Genomic DNA, 18,215 nt, shown 5'->3' with positions numbered 1-18,215 from the left:
ATGGCTCTGTGCTGTGCAGAGCTGGCCGGACTTACGGTGGGTGCTTTCTCTCACTTGGGCTTCCCTGGTCCTTCGCAGAGGCTCCCGCCCCCCATGAGTGACTGGGGGAGGCTCCCCTGGGTCTGTCTTGATGCCAAGGCTGCTCCAGTCACCAGCTTGTCCCTCGGTCCTTCTGCAGCTCCCGCAATCTGGCAAAACCTTTGGCTTTTGTCTGCTGAGGCGGGTAGCTGCTCCAGGCTGCCCTGTGGTCAGGTTTGGGGACAACCTCACACCAATGCCCCGCTGTGCACTGTCCCCTTTCTGGTCCACAAAACCCACTCGTGCATCCTTTGCCCCAGCAGTTTTGGAGGGGAAGCAGCTGACTCTCTTCGGAGAAGCACGGTTTGACTTAGGTTTTTTGGATCCTTTTTTCTGTGGTGTGAGGGTAGGGGCTTTGGTTGTCCACCTTTTCCACCATCGTCTATTCTCCGTAACCACCTGAAAACAGCATCTCTGGGTGTTTAGTGAGCATCGCAGGCCCTATGGAGCCAAGATCTGGCCTTCGTTTTCAAAATCTGGAGGCATCAGGTTTTATTTTCTACAGAGGAACCTAAATCCCTATGTCAGGGCCATGAAAGGAAACGTACACGAAGGACACAGAGGGAGACTAGTGACTTCATTCCACAACAGCCACGCCCCCCCCCCGCCCCGGCTCCTGCTGTGTGCCACACCTGGCACCTGGGGACAGCAACAAACAAGCCCCTTCACGGTCTTAGAACGGGAACGACAAATGCGAGGGACACAGAGAATTCTCTGGCGTCTGGGTCTCACACAACAGTCAAACCCTCATGCTCATGCCCCCTCGGGTTCTAGCACTGGCCATCTACTACCTTTTTCTCTCTCTTTTTTTTTAAGATTTTATTTATTCACTCATTAAAGACAGAGAGGGGGCGGGCAGAGGGAGAAGCAGGCTCCCAAGGAGCAGGGAGTCCAACGCGGGACTCGATCCCAGGACCCTGGGACCATGACCTGAGCCGAAGGCAGATGCTTAACCATCTGAGCCACCCAGGCGCCCTACTACCTTTTTCTCAAAGGATAGCACAAACAGGAATGCAATTCCTGGCCCCAACTTTGCCCTCGGAACATCGTACACATCCCTTTGGGGTCTCCCGAGAAGTCTGAGGCTGACATGACTGTCCCTGGCGCTCTTCCTGCCGATGTGCTCGGCATCCAGTGTGCTTCCTATAATTTTCTTTATCAGGAAACACACAGCGGAGGTGTGTCTGTCACACATACACATGACAGCGAGTCATCAGACGGGCATCCGTATGCCTTGGGATGTTCACCTGGCTGGCTGCTGGGGAACTGACTTCAATGCAGCTTAGAGGAGGGATGTGCCGCAACCGCGGGGCTCAGCCTTCCCCCCACCCCCTGCCGCCCCACCAAAGCCTCCATGGGAGCTTAGAATCAGCTGGGCTCAGATCACAGAAGACTTCACAAAGTATAGACCTGGGAGAAAAAGCCACACAGAGTAGCACTGACCTTCAACTTCGAGTTTGCGGCATTCAGCCTGACCATGACAATGAGTGAATGCACAAATAGCAATGAGAGCTTGACCTCCCTTACAAAGAGATTATCAAACTTTATTGCAGCATCTCACAGCAGAAACAAGTTTGCAAGGCCAGGACTACCTTGGGATCTTCAGAGGGGGTGCCCAGGGCTCCAGGGCACGGCGGAGGGGAGCAAGACACTGCCGGGAAGGTGGCCACGCCCAGGGAGAGGACCTGTTCCCCAGAGCTCTTGCTGTGCCACACTGCAGGGGACCAGAGCCTCTGGCCAGGAGCTTCCAAAGGGAAAGGACATGGGGTGGGGGGGGGGGGGGACGGGCTCAGGGCACCATGTGCCACCACTTGAAGGAGAAGGGCTGCCGGCGCACGTTGGTGCCACAGTGCACCTCCCCATGCAGCATGTGGTACGGGGTGAAGTCGTCGATGAAGGTGCAGTGGAGGCCCAGCGGCTCCAGCAGGGACCGCACCTTCTCCTCCAGGCAGCATTGTCCATTGATGATGGGTCCGAAGGGCTTGGGGATGCCCAGGTGCTTCCCCAGCACCAGCATGTTCACCTGCAAAGAAGCGGGGTCCCAGCTCAGAGCCAACGGCGTGCAGCCTGCCTCACTGCCCATGGGTCCACTTTTCCTTCTGACCTTCCAAAATAGCAGCCCCCCTTCACAGATGGGGAAACAGAGGCCCAGAAAGGTAAAGCGGGCTACTTCCGGCCACCATGCTGGTCTGGGCCTCAGACCCAAGTCTGTCAGACTCCAGGGCCCATGTTCTCTCCTTCCCATCTGCCACCTTCTGGCAAACTCTCTATTACTCAAGGCTCAGTTCAGGTGGCACCCCCTCTGCAAAGCCGCCCATGAGTCCCCGGACTCTGATAGTTAGTGCTCCTCCTGTCTGCTCCCCCCACAGCTGCGAGCCCGGGGCCTGGCCCATAGCAGGCGCTTAGTAAATATCCAATGACTGGATGAATAAATGATTACCTTCTTGGTAGCACTCTCCGTGTATTATTTATGGAAATGACTGTTCTCTCTCTTATACTGGGAGGTGAAAGGAGGATGATTCTGGCTCTAGGCCAACATGGGTTTGAATCCCAGCGCTGCTACACAATAGCTGTTTGACCTTAGGCAAGTCACTCCACCTCTCTGAGCCTCATCAGCAAAATGAGCCCAAACGGGTTTCCGTTGCTGTGACGATTAGACGTCATGCTCACGGAACAGGTGCAGGGCTCAGGAGTCAGGGAAGGGCCTCTCATTCTCTGTTATGGTCCAGACACAGCCCCTGCTGAGTGTCTTGCACCCTGAATTTCTCTGCCCGTTCCACGCCCACGCCCCCGCCTCCCACTGCGGGCTCCTGGGGTGAGTCATAGCTCATGCTCAGACTCCTTCCAGAGCCTCCAGCAGCCAAGGCACAGAGTGGAGCTGATGACTTCGCTCGTGATGCCTCATCCCCTGGCCGCCGGCATCAGCCTTCTTTCCTGCCTAGGAAACCCGGCTGGGCTGACGTGGAGAAACAAAACGCTTGGGGCCAAGGAATTTTAGTCAAGGTGCCCCTCCTGCCTTGTTTTAACCACAGAACCTCTTCTTCTAAATAAAATCTTCTGCGGCACCTTGATGCCCAAAACAGAACAAACCCAAACCACTGGCTTTGAGGCACCATCTTGGAACCCCAGTGACCTGGGGAAACCAGTCTGGCGTCCTCTGTGCCAGGGGCTCCGGGCTCCTCCCTGAATGTGACCTCCAACCCCAGCAGGAGAGGGCGGCTGAGGGGCCCCAGCAGAACTGGCTGAGTTTTCTGCCTGGCCCTTCACCTCTCTGAGCCTCATCGGCAAAATGAGCCCAGATGGGTTTCCGTTGCTGTGACGATTAGACGTCATGCTCACGGAACAGATGCAGGCTCAGTCAGGGCACAGGGATGGTAAAAATACCATAGGTGGCTCTGAGATGGTGCTTGGCGGGGAGGGGGGCGGTCACGGTTAAAAGTTCTCGACAAAGGCAGGATCCCCCTCAAGTCCACCCTTCAGAGGAGAGAAGCCACCCAGCCTGGGCAGTGCTAGCCTCACGCCCTCAGAGAAGTCTTCCCGGACCACCCCCGTCTGAAATGGTGCCCCACCTCGATCCCTTCCAAACGCGACCTGAGAGCCGGTGTTAGCTGCTTGTTCCGTCCACCGCACACCCGCAGCGCCCCACACAGGGAAGCCCTCGGGGGGCAGTGCCACGTGGTGAGGGCATGGGCTCTGCAGCCAGACCCCCGGCTGCGAGCCCCAGCTCGAAATCCCATTTTACCAGCTGTGTGCTCTTGCGCCAGAGACCTGACCTCTCTGTGCCTCATCTGTGAAGTGGGAGCGGGTGAGAGTCTCGGGTTCCCAGGGCGGTTGTGAGATGCCCAGAGCCGCCCTGTGAGCCACGCGGACCCCAAGCAGACAGCCAAGGCCCCCGGATCTGCGCCCAGGGTCCCGGACTTAAGGCCATTTGCAAAGGCGGGCCGATCCCAAAGACCACCTCCTCACCATGTTTGGAAAATAGGCTTCGGCCTTGAGGACCCTGCTGACTTCCTCCTCCCGGAGCTTGAAGAGCTGGGGGATGTCGATGATGTCCCGCTCGGTCAGGCCCAGCTCCCGCTTCAGCACCTCCCGGTTCCAGTTGATGCATTTCTGGCGGGGGGAGGTGGGGGGCGGTGGGCATGGCTGGGCCAACTCAGGCAGGGGTGGGGGGGACAATAAGGGGGTGGAGGGCCGGGGCGGGGGTGACGGGGCACGGCAGGGCCGCCGCGAGGAGGGAGTGGGGACCACAGTGGGGGAGGGCGGTCTGGGGCGGAGGCCTGGCCAAGGGAAGGACCAGGGACAGGGTCAGGAAGGCAGTGAAGGGCACCTCTTTTTCTTCCCTCCTTCCCTCGCTGGGCTCAGCTCAGTCCCTCTGCCTCTGGCTTCGGCCTGTGTGTCCCTGTCTTTCTGGCCACTCTCTAGCACTTGGCCTCTCTCCTGCCGGTCCCTCTGTCTCTGAGAGTTTCACCTGTCTTGCTGTGGCTCCAGCTTTCTCGACTTCCTTCCTCTCTTTTCCACGCATCACTCGCGTGTGTTCCCGCAGTGGTGACTGAAGTCTGTCTGTCTGTCCCACACACATTTACCCAAATCCCAAAGCCATTCGCCACCAAGCCGACACGCAGCCGGTGGGAGGCTCTGCCTTGAGCCTCCAAGGGAAGGGAAGGCGGTGGGGTGGGTGGTTCCGTCTGCCCGGGCTGTGGCACCTGCCGGGCACCCGGCTAGTACCTCCACGTATGAATTATGTTCTCTCAGTTTCTTGTCTGACAGAATATCCTCTATTTTCTGTTTTTTTTCTGTCATGGAGAGAAAAGAAAAAAGAACGCAGATGAATTCAGAGGTCGATTTCCCTCTTCCCAGTAGGCACAGTGAGGACTCAGTTTTCCCATCTAGAAAATGGGCGCAGTTATAATTTCTAGCTCATAGGTTCGTTGTGAGCATCTAGGAGGCAGGTGCCTTTAATAAAATATTTCATCAGTGTAAGTTCTCGTTAAAAGTGTTTCTCTCACTCCCTTAAATTATCTCCAAAGGCAAACAGAGGTCTAACTGTTGCCTGATGATATTAGATAAAAATTCTCAGCCATGGAGATTTACCAACCTCTGACCCAGCCCATGTCTGCAGACTTTAGGATTTCCTTCTGTGCTCCAGCCAGACGGAACTTTCTTTCTTTCTTTTTTTTCTTTCTTTCTTTCTTTCTTTCTTTCTTTCTTTCTTTCTTTCTTTCTTTCTTTCTTTCTTTTTTCTTTCTTTCTTTCTTTCTTTCTTTTCTTTCTTTCTTTCTTTCTTTCTTTCTTTCTTTCTTTCTTTCTTTCTTTCTTTCTTTCTTTCTTTCTTTCTTCCTTCCTTCCTTCCTTCCTTCCTTCCTTCTTCCTTCTTTCCCTCCTTCCTTCCTTTCTTTCTTTCTTCTTTCTTTCTTTCTTTTCTTTCTTTCTTTCTTTCTTTCTTTCTTTCTCTTCCTTCCTTCCTTTCTCTTCCTTCCTTCCTTCCTTCCTTTCTTTCTTCTTTCTTTCTTTCTTTTCTTTCTTTCTTTTCTTTCTTTCTTCCTTTCTTTCTTTCTTTCTTTCTCTTCCTTCCTTCCTTCCTTTCTTTCTTTCTTTCTTTCTTTCTTCCTTCCTTCCTTCCTTCCTTCTTCCTTCTTTCCCTCCTTCCTTCCTTCCTTTCTTTCTTTTTCTTTCTTTCTTTCTTTCTTTCTTTCTTTCTTTCTTTCTTTCTTTCTTTCTTTCTTTCTTCCTTCCTTCCTTCCTTCCTTCCTTTCTTTCTTCTTTCTTTCTTTCTCTCTCTCTCTCTCTCTTTCCTTCCTTCCTTCCTTCTTCCTTCCTTCCTTCCTTCCTTTCTTCTTCCTTCCTTCCTTCCTTCCTTTCTTTCTTTCTTTTCTTTCTTTCTTTCTTTCTTTCTTTCTTTCTTTCTTTCTTTCTTTCTCTTCCTTCCTTCCTTTCTCTTCCTTCCTTCCTTCCTTCCTTCCTTTCTTTCTTTCTCTCTCTCTCTTTCTCTCTTTCTCTCTTTCTCTCTCTCTTTCTCTCTTTCTTCCTTCCTTCCTTCCTTTCTTCCTTCCTTCCTTCCTTCCTTCCTTTCTTCCTTCCTTCCTTCCTTCCTTCCTTCCTTCCTTCCTTCCTTCCTTCCTTCCTTTCCTTTCTTTCTTTCCTTCCTTCCTTCCTTCCTTCCTTCCTTCCTTCATTCTTTCTTTCTTTCTTTCTTTCTTTCTTTCTTTCTTTCTTTCTTTCTTTCTTTATTTCTCTTTCTTTCTCTCTCTCTTTCAGCATTTGAGCCAGACTGAACTTTCTTCAGGTCCTCAAACACATTTCGCTTTCTCCTATCTCTGCGCCTTTGCACTCACTGTTCCCTCTGTCTGAGATATCACTCTTCCTCTCAACCCACTGCCCCATTGGGCAAACTCCTGCTCATTCCTCATGCTCCTGCTTGGTCTTTGCCTCCTCCAGGAAGCCTCCCTTGGACTCCTCCCAAATATCCCCAAAGCCCCTGTGCCGTTGTTGTGTACTTGACTCACTTCCCTAGGACCGTGAGCCCTGACACTGACAGCAGGGAGCTACTCTGCCCCGTTCACACAGCATCCCTGGTGCTCAGCACAATGCCTGGTGCACACTAGCTACTCAGAAGGTAGCTGTTGCCCGAATACCCCCATCCAGTCATAGGAGACTACGTGAAGGCAGAGAAAGGACCCTGGATGGAAGAACAAGACAGGACCAACTTACTCTTAATGCCTTCAAATAGCACAGCCTCCCCATGGCCCTCCTTTAGCTGCTCTTCGAACAATCTGTAGCAGGACCTGGGGCTGGCCAGGAGCAGCCTGAAGCCCTAGAGGCAGAAACACTGGGGTCAGAGGTCAGCTTTGCCCCTGGGGCTCCCAGAAATGTGGGCGTGGACCCAGGTTGGCCAATCTCCTTTGTGCCCTCTCCTGGGGTTGAAGGAAAGCTGGTCAGGCATATAAGGCCGGGCCTCCCAAGCAGAGTGCTGAGCAATGCTTGGGAGCCCAGGGAGCAGGCGTGTGGCCTCCTTTGGGTAGCCCCCCCCCCCAGAGTGCACCTTCTTGTGTGCTGGGACGAAGCTCAGGAACTCATCCACGTGACCCACTAACAGCCAGTCAGAGTAGAGCTTCACTGGGGCCTGCACCTGTTGGGCACTGAGGAAGTCCTGCACGGCCTGGTGCATCTCCTGGCTCTCAGCACTGCCAACACAAGATAAAGGGAGTGTTACAGGGAGCAAGGGGCAACAGGAGGGCCTCTAAGGGAATGGAGGCTTGGCAAAGGGGTCGAGGTTCTCCTTCAGCTACGGAAGGGATTCAGAAGCCTGGATACCTTTATTCTATCCTTAAACATTGGAGGAATTTATGATTTGCCATTCCAGTTTTTTGGGGGGGGAAATTGAGGCACCAAGTCAGTACAGTGAATAAGACCAGAGCTTAGCCTCAGAAAGCACTGCCCATTGACTCAGCCCAGATGCTGGTGTTGTGGGTAAATATGGGGTTTGCCCATATTATCCACAGCGATATGGAGAGCTGGTCCCACCTGAGTGGGTAATCCCTTGTTAGTGTAGTCTTGGGATATTCCTTCACCTCTATGGGCTTCAGTTTTCTCCTTGCCCCTTGGTCTCTAAGGGTCTTTATGATCTAGCCCTTTGCTCTCTCTCATTCAGTCTATTCCAGCCACTCTGGCCTTCTTGAACACACCCAGTTCAGTTCTGCCACAGGGCCTTTGCACATGCTCTTTCATCGGCCAGGAACCCTCTATCCCAGATCTCCCCACAGCCATGTCCTTATTGTCATCGGGCCTTAGCTCAAGAGCTATCTTCTCAGTGAGGCCCTCCTTAGTCACCCTAACATTCCCATTCCTCCTCTGCCCCTCTCTTTTTTGTTTTCTTTGCTATTTGAAAGTATCTTATTTGTTTACCTTTGTGTCTCCCCCACTAGGATAGTGGCAAGGCCTTGTCTGTCACACTCATGGCTGCCTTTCTTCCCAGCACCTGCACAGTGGCTGGCACACAGTAGGTACTCGGTAAATATTCACTGATGGAAAAGGATGTAAGTGGCTGAGCTGGAATTTGAGCTTGGGTCTACCGGGCTCCTAAGCTATATTCGTCACTCTGCACTTGATTCCTGTCCAAGCCCCTAAAGTTTATTGAGGCCCTTGGGTTGGGAGCAAGTAGGGAAGGCTTCCATTGCGGCCTCTGCTTTTCCTTGGCATCCCTGGGTCTCTCCTTCCCCCTCCCGTCCCTGCCCTCCTCACCTGGGGTAGCTGCTGCTCCCAATGAGGATCCTGCCCAGAGGGTATTTCTTCCTCCTGACCGTGACTGGGGGGCTCACTTCCAGGTTTCCAAAGGAGTCGAAGGTAGTAACCTCTCCTGTTTCAGGTCCTCGAGTCACATAGCCAAAATCTGGACCCTGACATGGGAGGGGCACGGGCCAAGTATTAGAGAGCACGGCCCCTGCGTGAGGACAGGGTGGGGGCCAAGCCACAGGCAGGATTCGGTAGCAGTCCGAGCTGGTACAGAGCGGGCACTGCTATGATCTGGGGGATACGGAAGGGGGACTGCCTCAGGTGGTAAGAAAACGGTCGAGGGCTTGTCGAGTCCGTCATGGGTGCCCACTGCTTTGTAAACCTTAACTCGGGTATAACAATGAATCTATAAAGTATCATTTTTGTCCTCATTCTGCAGAGAAGAATGAAGGTCAGAGTGGTGGGTGGCTTCTTCAGCCCCACAGCCTGCTGGTGGAGGGATCTGAGCTGTCTCTCCAGCAAGCCCTCTAGGACCACACCGTGTTGCTTCCTGACTGGGCTGGAACTGGCTTCACCCAGTGGCTGTGATGTCCCCGCGTGGATCTTCTTGGGAAGAATGGGTGGGCGACACGTCTCATCCCCTCTATGCATTTCCTATGGCTGCTGGAACACATCCAGTAGGGGCTTAAAACAACACACATGTATTCTCCTTTGGCTCTGGAGGTCAGAAGTCTGAAAGCTGTCTCACGGGGCTAACATCAGGGTGTGGGCGGGCTGGTTCCTTCAGGAGGCTCTGAGTCCATTTCCTTGGTCTTTCAGCTTCTAGTGGCTGCCATGGCTGGTGGCCTCTTCACTCGTCTTCAAGGTGCATTGCTATGTCCTGTGTTTCCACCATCACATGCCTTCTCCCACTCTGTCTTCCCTCTTCCAAGGAGCACCATGTTGGTAGAGAGCCCGCCAGATAACTCAGGGGCACCTCCCCATCTCAGGGTCCCTGACTTAATCACATCTGCCAACTCCTTTTGCCACAAGAAAGCATCAGGTCCCAGGGATTAGCACAAGGCTGTGTTTGAGGGCCACCATTTTGTCTACTGCACTAGCCCTAGCTTTCTACGAAAGGGAGGTCGTTCCCAATCCCTCTTCTCCCTTCCTCTCTAACACCCATGCCAGCCTGACTCCTATGCCCACTGTGCCCTGGAAACTTCATGACCACACAGCGGAGCCCAAGGGGCAGTGCCCTTCGGCACTGGGCGAGTCTGCTGGTCACACCCATGTCCTCTGCACACTCTCTGCGCTTGGCCTTCCTGACACTGCAGGCTCTTGGGTCCCGCCCCTCCGTCTCCTGTGCATGGGATGGAGTGCCCCTCGGTCTTGTCCCTAGTCTTTCATTCTCTACAATTCTCTTCCTCCTGGTGCTGTCACCTAGTCTCACCGAACACCGACCACGTGCCGACAACCCCACATATCTATCTCCTGTCTGCACTTCCCCACCAGCCCCAGACGGGCAGCCACTGCTCGCTTGACTTCCCGCTCGGATGTCCACCAAATAGCTCACACTTGCCCCAAGTGGAGCTGCTGAGCCCTCTCCCCTCATCCCCTGTCCCTCCCACAGTCCTCCCAGCTCAGGGGGTGGTGGCCACCGCTCACAAATGTCAAAGCCTGCTGTCACCTTTGGCTTCCCTCCCTCTCATAGGGGTCAGGGAATCCTGTTGGCTCGGCCCTCAAAGCATGTCCAGAATGTGGCCACTTCCCGCACCCAACCCTGCTCCCCACGTCTGCACCCCCGTCGCCTCTCACGGATGACTGTGCCTGCCCCCACCTCCACACCGCCCGCCCCCGCGCCCTGTCGTCCACTCTCAACAAGGGGTCAGAGCCTTCCTGTTACAACACCCATCAGGTCATAATCCTCCTCTGCTTAAGACCCTGCAACAATCCCCAGTTTCCCAGAGTTTAAACAAATGGCCTTGCAGGGGCCCACAGGACCTGCCCCCCACTCAGTCCCCATCACCTCTCTGACAGTCTCTCCTGCCACCCTTCCTTCATTTCCCCCTCCCCCAAATCAATAACAGCTTTTATTGCATCTTTCAAATATCACAAATAAGTCTGAAAAATCATCCGGCATCTTGCTGTTTCTGTAGCTGGACAACATATAATCTTACTCATCAGCCTGCTGAACCGTTCCTTTTTCAGAAACATAGACACCTCCCCAAATTTTCCGATCACCTTATTTTTAACTCTTGTGGCTTGCTGAATCAAAGCAGCTGAGTTTGATACAAGTTCAATGTCATTTCCTTCAAGAATTAACTCATCTTTCTGCGCTTGAGATACTGAACCAGCAACACCTGGCTTCCTCCGAACCCTGCAGACACATTTTTCACCCAAGGAATTTCGGATTTCAACAAGAGAACCATTCTCCTGAATAATGACATTGATGGGCAAGTGAGCGTACGCAGACCTCATCTTGTAACGGAAGCCCGGGGCCACGCCCTTGACCATGTTCTGTACGCAGCTACAGACAGTACACACAGGGCGAAGGGTAGCCAGCTCTGTTCTAGTGCCCACCATTTGTCCACTTAGAGCCTCTTCTTCTTTCCAAGGAGACTGACTTCTACACTGATGTGATTGAAGTCCCTCCGCAGGGCTCCCTAGGGTCCTTCGCAATAACAGCACATCCCTTCAGAGTGATGACATTTTCTGGAACGTTGACAGTCTGATCGCTGAGAATGGTGTTCATTCTCAGTAGATGGGCACAGAGATCCCACCCTCCCTCTTGCTCGATCTGCTCCACCCCTTCTGGGCTCCTCACTCTTCACTGAACATGCCAGTCTTGCTGCTGCCTCAGGGCCTTTGCACTGACTGTTTCTTCTGCCTAGAATACTCTTCACCCAGACAACCGTACAGCCAACTCTTTCACCTCTTTGTGGAGTTTTTGCTCTAGTGTCCGCTTCTCCAAGAGGCCCTACCCTGACCATCCTATTTAAATTTGTAATGTAATCTCCCACCACTCTGGCACCTGGGAGCTCCTTGATGCTGTTTTTTTCTTCCTATAGCCCTGGATTCCACTCTCCAACATACAATGTAATTTATTTATCCACTGTACTTATTGTTTATCGTCTATCTTTCTGGGCTAGAATGTTACCTCTGTGGGGGTGGGATCCTTGGCATTGCTCACTGATGCATTCCCAAGTGCCTGGAGCAAGGCTGGGCACAGAGAACGGGCTCAAGGAATAGTGGATGAATGAATGAAAAATCCATATAAGTCACTGCCTTGGCCGTTGCCATGAAAGCAGCTGAGTTCCCACAGGCTGCAGGCTTGGATTTCTGAAGGCAAATGAGGTGCCCCCTTTGCAGAAGCGGCCCCCCAGGAGTGGGAGGCGCAGGGGATGCTCCCACGTGCTACCTGATGCAGCTTCCGGCACAGACTTAGACATGCGTCACCCTGTTCGCTCTCCTCTAGTCTCTGTTCGCCGAAAGCCCAGAGTGTGCAAATCCATTCTTGAAACCTGCTGATCTCTCATTTTACCAGCCAGAGAGCAACCTTGGCTCAGCTCTTGCACTCATTCGTATCGAGCTGGCTTTAATAGCATTATTTTGTTTTAATTCTGTTTACCTTCACGGTTGCCTTTCTATTTATGGTAAGCACCGCTGGTTTTCCACTTAAAGGTGGTATAACACTTACTGACATTGTCTTACGGGGAGAATACCCAGTGAGCGTCAAGCTGGGTGCTAAGCGACCTGTGAACAGTGATGGGCACCACGGCCTCAGACCCTGCCCTCCTGGTGCTGACGGTCTAGCAGGGAAACAAACAAAAGGGAAATTAGAAATCAGTGATTTATAACAGAACACACCCAAAGAAAACAAATGAGGTGCTGTAACCGAGAATGCCAGGGGCTGAGGTGGGGTGTCCTTCAGCATCAGGGATGGTCTCACTGAGGAGAGAACTGCAGCGGAGACCTGAAGGCTGGGACACCGTCAGCCATGGGAAGCGGGAAGAGCATTGGAGGCAGAGGGACCAGCATGTGCAAAGGCTGAGAGGTGAGGAGCAGTTGGGTACATTTAAAGAACAGGAAGGAGGCCCGCGGGGTTGGAGCTGGGTGAGGGACAGGGAAAGTGGCCCATGATGATGAGTTTGGAAAAGCCGATGGGGACGTTGTCTGGTGACAAGTTTGACTTTTAGCCCAATTCTCTTCCTGAGTGATGTGAGTCAGAAAACCACAGCCCGAGCTTGCCTACGAACACATCGCAGCCCCTAGTCCCAGGCTGGGTGTGGGAGAGGGGAGGACCCCTGTGCTGAGGCATCTGTCGGCCTGGCAGGACTCTGGAGATGTGGCTGGTGACGTCAGAGAATCTGGCCTCCTGTCACGCGTGGAATGTGGAAAGAGGAGACAGGCCACTGCGCAGAGCAGGGCTGCAAACAGTGGGAGGGACCACCGTCCCAGCAGGCCAGCGGCGGTCCTGAAACAGGATTGCCCCGATCCGGGCAGAGAGACACCGTGGACCCTACAAAATCTCTGCGTTGGCACCACTCAGCGCAGGAGAGTGAGCGAGACTCAGACGAGTTGCTGAGTTGAACTCAGATTTCCTTTCAAAGCCTCCTGTGTGGGCAGGGCTGCCTCCCCTTCCCTGGGGGCTCAGGGGTGCTCCCCGGAAAGCCTTTCATCAGAGCAACCTTGCACCCCGCACCCCACACTCTTTCCTCTGCACTTCCCCAGCGCCTGGAGTCAGGGGCTCCCAGCGCCCGGGGTGCATGCCTGGTGGCATGCTGGGCACAGAGCTCGCCGGGCCAGACCCGCCTGGTTTCAGTGTCAGCTTCTCCTCTCTTTTCGTGTGACCTTGGAAAAGTGGCTGTCCTTCTCTGAGCCTCAGTTTCTTAATCTATAAAATGGGCCTGGTGATAGCATCCAGATTAAAGGTTGCTGGACAACTTAAATGAGTCAGTGCATGTAAAGAATTTGGCATCGTGTCTGACACAGATTGCACTCTCGATAAATATAACTATTCCTAGTATTATAATTCTGTGCTGAGTTTACATGAACCTGCCAGGCTAGTCCAGCATGACTCACCAACATGTCACCCCACCCCCGCCCCCAAAACACATGCAGAGTCACATCTAGGCAATGACCACTCTGATCCCCCAAACCCACCCCATATCCCAGATGGACCCACCCACACCTTGCAGCAAGAGCATCTTCATTGGGACAAGGATGCTGCAGCCTGATCTGATGTCCTTGGTAGGGTTATTCTGAGGACAGGCTGAGCTCATTGCTGGAAAGAGCTCTGGGAAAGGGAGAAGAGGCCAGATCTCAACTCAGTAGTGACGGAAATACTGCAGCCCACCTGCGTGATCGCTGCCCCAACAGGAAGTGCACCTACTACGGAGCCGGGGTGCTCAGCCACGGGTGGTGAGGAAGGAGGCCTCAGGCGGGGGGTATCTCAGCAGCCGCAGGCCCCACCTGCACCTACCAGCATGCATTTGATGGGGAAATCCTTCAGGCCCCTGTTCCTCGGAGAGTCAAAGACCACAGGCAGGGTCTTGTGCGGGGCTTGGATGTAGCCGATCTCTATCTCGTCCTGTGCAGAGCAAGGGGAAGGAGGGTTGATAGGCATGCCGTCCGGGTCGTGACACCCAGTGCAGGGAGGGGGGCGTGGACCATTCACTCTCCTCCTGTTGGTCAAGGGCAAATTCCTGTGCAGTGTTCGACTCCAGAGGAGGTGCTCTGAGGAAGCAGAGCTTATTATTCTGTGTGTGCACAAACGGGCTCACCCCCACTCCTGGTGAGTGCTGGGGCTAGGTGCTGCAGGTGCTGGGGACTCGGTGAGTGAGCCTCAGGACCTGTCCTCAGGGAGCTGGTCACCTAACACCCAGTGTGAGGAGGTGATGGGCCGGGAAGGAGAGGCTCCTGATGGTGTTGGGACTGGTAGAGAAGGGGGGGCAGGTCAGACCAGCCTCGCCAAAGGGGCAGAAGTCGGGAGGGCTCAGAAATGCACCTGGGACAAATCCTGTCTCTACCCTGATAGACAGATGTGATGTCGGATGTGACCCCTCTTAGTCTGAGCCCCCTGAAATGGCCACACTTGTAGGTCAGAAATGGGGCTTCCAGCAATTTTAGACTGTTCAGTCCAACTTAATACAGACAGGACTTCAAGAAAGGAAGAGAGGGTGTTCTCTGTGGATTTAGGGGAGGGATGGGAGATTTTTGGAGGGGAAGCTTTCGAGCTGGGATTGTACAAGCAGAACCTGGGCATGGGGGATGGGACCAGAGAGGACAGCAGAGAGAGGGGACAGCATGAGCAGAGGCACAGAGGTGCTGGGAGCAGGGCGAATGGCAGGGAAGGGCAAAGACCCCGAGAAAGCAAGCGAGCGGCTGAAGGCTCGCGAGGTCCAGTCAGCAGCCACTGCCCCATGCCGGGTGCTGCGCGCTGAGCTGAGTGAGACTCAGTTTCTGCTCCCGGGGAGCTCATGGCATGATGAGGGAGCCTGGCACAGAAACAACAGCGATACAGGGTGGACAGCTGGCTGGCAAAAGGCCTCTAGGCCCAGCCCCAGGAGCCTGGGGCCTCCGGTGTCCCCTGACCCTCAGGAAGATCCGCCCGGTGTGGCTCACCCCTGCCCCACAGGGCCACATACCTGCATCCACCGGTCATCCTTGCTCTGTTCCTTGGAGGGGATGGTCAGCTTGCACTTGGCTTCCCTGGCCAGAGCTGTCACTGACTTCAGGAAGTCTTTGTTTTCAAGCACCCTAGAAAGAGCAGAAAAGAAGCCCCTTAGTGCTCTGGATTCAGTGGACAGTGGCCTTGGCCAGGGACCCCTGCAGGGTCCCTAGGGGTGGAGCAAGAGCTCAGGCCTGGACGGAGTGGGGGAAGGGCAAGTGGCTGCTCAGGAGATGCTCGTGGCCTGGATGGAGATGCCCGTCTCATCCTGTCTCTCTGCTCTTAGCAAACATCTCACTGAACTCTTGCAACAACCCATGAGGGGACTAGCTGGTTGCCCTTCCGTCCAGGAGAAGCCACAATGAGGAGGTCAACGCTCAAGGTCATGCCATCTGGGGAGACAGCACCGGGATTTGAACCCAGGTCTCGCTGGCTTTCAGCCTCCGTCCTGACCTCCAGGCAACCACCAGGACACCGCTCACCCCTTCTGCCTGGAGGCAACCACAAGAGAAGAGGGGAGGGTGTCCCTGAGACCCCAGCATACTCAACAGGTGCTCTCAGATGGCAAGGTGGATGCCAAGGCTCCCCAGAGCAGCTTGTTAAAAGGCAGATGGGCCCCTTCCCCAGACCCAGACCCCCAGTTCTGACGTTGGCCGGAAAACATGCATTTGAAGTGGTTTCTGGTGCGGAAGGTCCACAGGCCACCCACTGAGCCCTGGCAGTCTGGCTCGTGGACTGAGGGTTTTCATCTGCCACGTCTAGCAAACGCTATGGGCCTTCAGGAGAGAAAGCCGCCCTCCCCCCTGCATTAGGGCAGGAGAGTGAGGACAAAACAACAGCAACAGGAATTTCCCTGCCTTTTTATTCCAAACTGGCCAGAAGCCCGCGGCATGTCGCAGTGAGGGTCATTTTTCCCCATTTACACAGCAGATATTTCAGGGGGAGGCCCTGTGGCCAGAACCCAGGGGCCCCTTCCTGGTGCATCTATGCCCCACCCCCCCTGGCACCCCAGGGCCCTCACCTGCACACGTACACCTCCTCCGGGGGCTGAGTGTTGGGGGTCATGATCCAGGGGGCCACACGGAAGACCACGCTGTCTTGGAAAAGCAGGGTGGCGGGGAGCTCCTGTGAGGCATGGGTGAGGCCAGGGCTGTCACCGCAGCCGGGGCCTGACACCTACCACTTCCCAGCTGGGCTCTGCACCCCGACCCTTGAGCTGGGCCAAGGCCCAGTAGCTAGGGTCTCCCCTTGGGCTGCCATCTTGGCCTACCGGGCTGGACATGTCCAGCAGGGAGACGGTGAGGGAAATGAGCCCCGGGGAAGTTGACGTCTGGGAAAGCGAGGCCCTCCACGTAGAAGTCCACGCTGTGCTGGCCGCCCCGGGAGCTCCAGGCGGTGACTGGGCTGCTGTGGCCCCAGGACCGGCCTGTACCTGGAGACCTGTTTGCCCCCTAGTGGAAAGAAGGAGGCTCAGGTCTTCGTCCACCCAGTGCTGTGATATCTTCCCAGGGCCACCACTCTCAGGACGAAATGTCACAGCTAAATGGAGCCCCCCCATAGGAGAAAGAAACTAAAATGTCAGGTGGGACATCGCCCCCTGGCTGGGGGTCCAGGGATGGAGTGATGGGGGCGTGCCTGAGCCAGTCCCAATCACATACATACACACATTATGGTTCATTCATTCGTTCATTCATTCATTCATTCATTCTGAGCACCTGTTCTCAACTGACACCTGGGGAGACCAGGGAGGTAGTCACTGTCCTGGTCCCCACGGAGTACACAGCCTCCCGGGTGAGGAAGGAGGAGCAGAGACAGTCAAAATCACAATAGTAATGAGTGCTGTGATGGAGAGAACCCAGGAGGGCCAGGGAAGGCTTCCTGGAGGAGGTGATGCCTCAGCAAGGACAAAGAGTTGGTTTGTCACTAAATCACTGTCAGTCCAATCACTTTGATCTATAACGGAAGTAAGTCAGATCAAGTCTTGCCTCTGCACAAAGCCCTCAGATGGCTTCCCCCACGTCGCTCGGACTAGAAGCCAAAGGCATTCCATGCCAACCTCCCCTTTCTTCTCCATCCTCATCCGCCACCTTAAGGCTGGTATCCTGCACTCCAGCCACACTGGCCTCCCCGCCTGCCTTCCTCAAGCCCACAGGCACGATTGCACCTCAGGGCCTTTGCACGTGAGGTTCCCTCTGCCCGGAATGCCCTTCCCCTGGGGGGTCTGCGTGGCTGTTCCCTACCGCCCTTCTGCTCAAATGACACCTTATGAGGGCAGCTTTCCCCAGCCCCCTCCCCTCACACCCCCAGACTCTACCCTTCATCCACACCCCCTTCCCTGTTACATTCTTCTGCACAGCATTTAGCACCATCAGACACACTAGAGGTTTTACTTAATTATTTTATACATGGTCTCTCTCAACCCCCCAAGAGGAAAGTGACATGAGGGGCTTTGTTCTGTTCTTTGCTTGTGAGCTGCTGAGAAGTTAATGCTGTCTTTGATGAGCAGGATGCTGGAGAACACACTATTACATAACGCACACAGTCAGCTTGGATTCAACAATCCCTGTGAACAAGAGTCGTGTGTGTGTGTGTGTGTGTGTGTGTGTGTGTGTGTGTGTGTGTGTATGGCAGAAAGGAAGAGACAAACACAGTTACAGCAGTCCTTGGGAGGGAGGCTATTTCCTCCTTGGTGCTCACCACCACCAGACATCAGCTTCTTGTTTGTTGGCATTTTGTCTGTGTGCTCTTTCTAGAAGGGAGCAGCAGGGTGTCCATCTTGCTCACTGCTCTATCCCTGGTTCTTAGAACGTGCTACAGAACAGGTGCTCAGGAATTATTTGCCAAAGGGGGACGCGAAGGGGCTGTGCTGGGGCAGGAAGGGGACCCCGAGGTGAGGGCCGAGGGCGACTCACGGCTGGCTTGAAACACCCTGACTTTGTCCATCTCCGATTTGGCCACATGGAGGAGCAGCTGGTGCTTGGTGAAGTCCCTGGGGGTGTTGGTGTACAGGGTCACCAGGGACATGTCCTGCAGGTCTGGAACGAGAAGACTCTCTCCTCTCTCACCACTCCCCTCAGAACCGCCCCCCCCCCCCCGACCCTGTCGCCTGGTTTTATTTTTGTCATGTTCTTGCCAGGATTTAAATAATGGTTTTCATTTTGGAATTAAAGCTAATTACGTTTTTGGTCCTCTCCTGTGAGAAGGAGCTTAGGAGGCAAGCTCAGTGAAGCAGGGGCCACGACTGTCTTGTTTATTG

The 18,215-nt window shown here is 54.3% G+C and overlaps 1 protein-coding gene and 1 pseudogene across 1 annotated transcript in view; both read right to left on the bottom strand.

Moving 5' to 3' along the window:
• Positions 1-1,748: 1,748 nt before the first annotated feature.
• PADI4 (peptidyl arginine deiminase 4) overlaps positions 1,749-18,215 on the bottom strand; it is a 37,524-nt gene continuing 21,057 nt past the window's right edge. The window contains 13 exon segments of the mRNA XM_027583505.2: positions 1,749-2,101; positions 4,045-4,188; positions 4,804-4,871; positions 6,787-6,889; positions 7,118-7,259; positions 8,317-8,471; positions 13,772-13,879; positions 14,937-15,048; positions 15,981-16,084; positions 16,230-16,277; positions 16,279-16,338; positions 16,340-16,410; positions 17,872-17,994. Coding sequence (XP_027439306.1) covers positions 1,868-2,101; positions 4,045-4,188; positions 4,804-4,871; positions 6,787-6,889; positions 7,118-7,259; positions 8,317-8,471; positions 13,772-13,879; positions 14,937-15,048; positions 15,981-16,084; positions 16,230-16,277; positions 16,279-16,338; positions 16,340-16,410; positions 17,872-17,994 — 1,472 coding nt within the window. The 3' untranslated portion in view covers positions 1,749-1,867.
• On the bottom strand, positions 10,463-11,340 carry LOC113916717 (annotated as a pseudogene).

The sequence above is a fragment of the Zalophus californianus genome, chromosome 4 (assembly GCF_009762305.2).
Source record: "Zalophus californianus isolate mZalCal1 chromosome 4, mZalCal1.pri.v2, whole genome shotgun sequence".
In the NCBI taxonomy this organism is placed as follows: Eukaryota; Metazoa; Chordata; class Mammalia; order Carnivora; family Otariidae; genus Zalophus; species Zalophus californianus.
The sequence above is the reverse complement of the archived record's forward strand: the minus strand, read 5'-3'. Positions and strand labels throughout refer to the sequence as shown.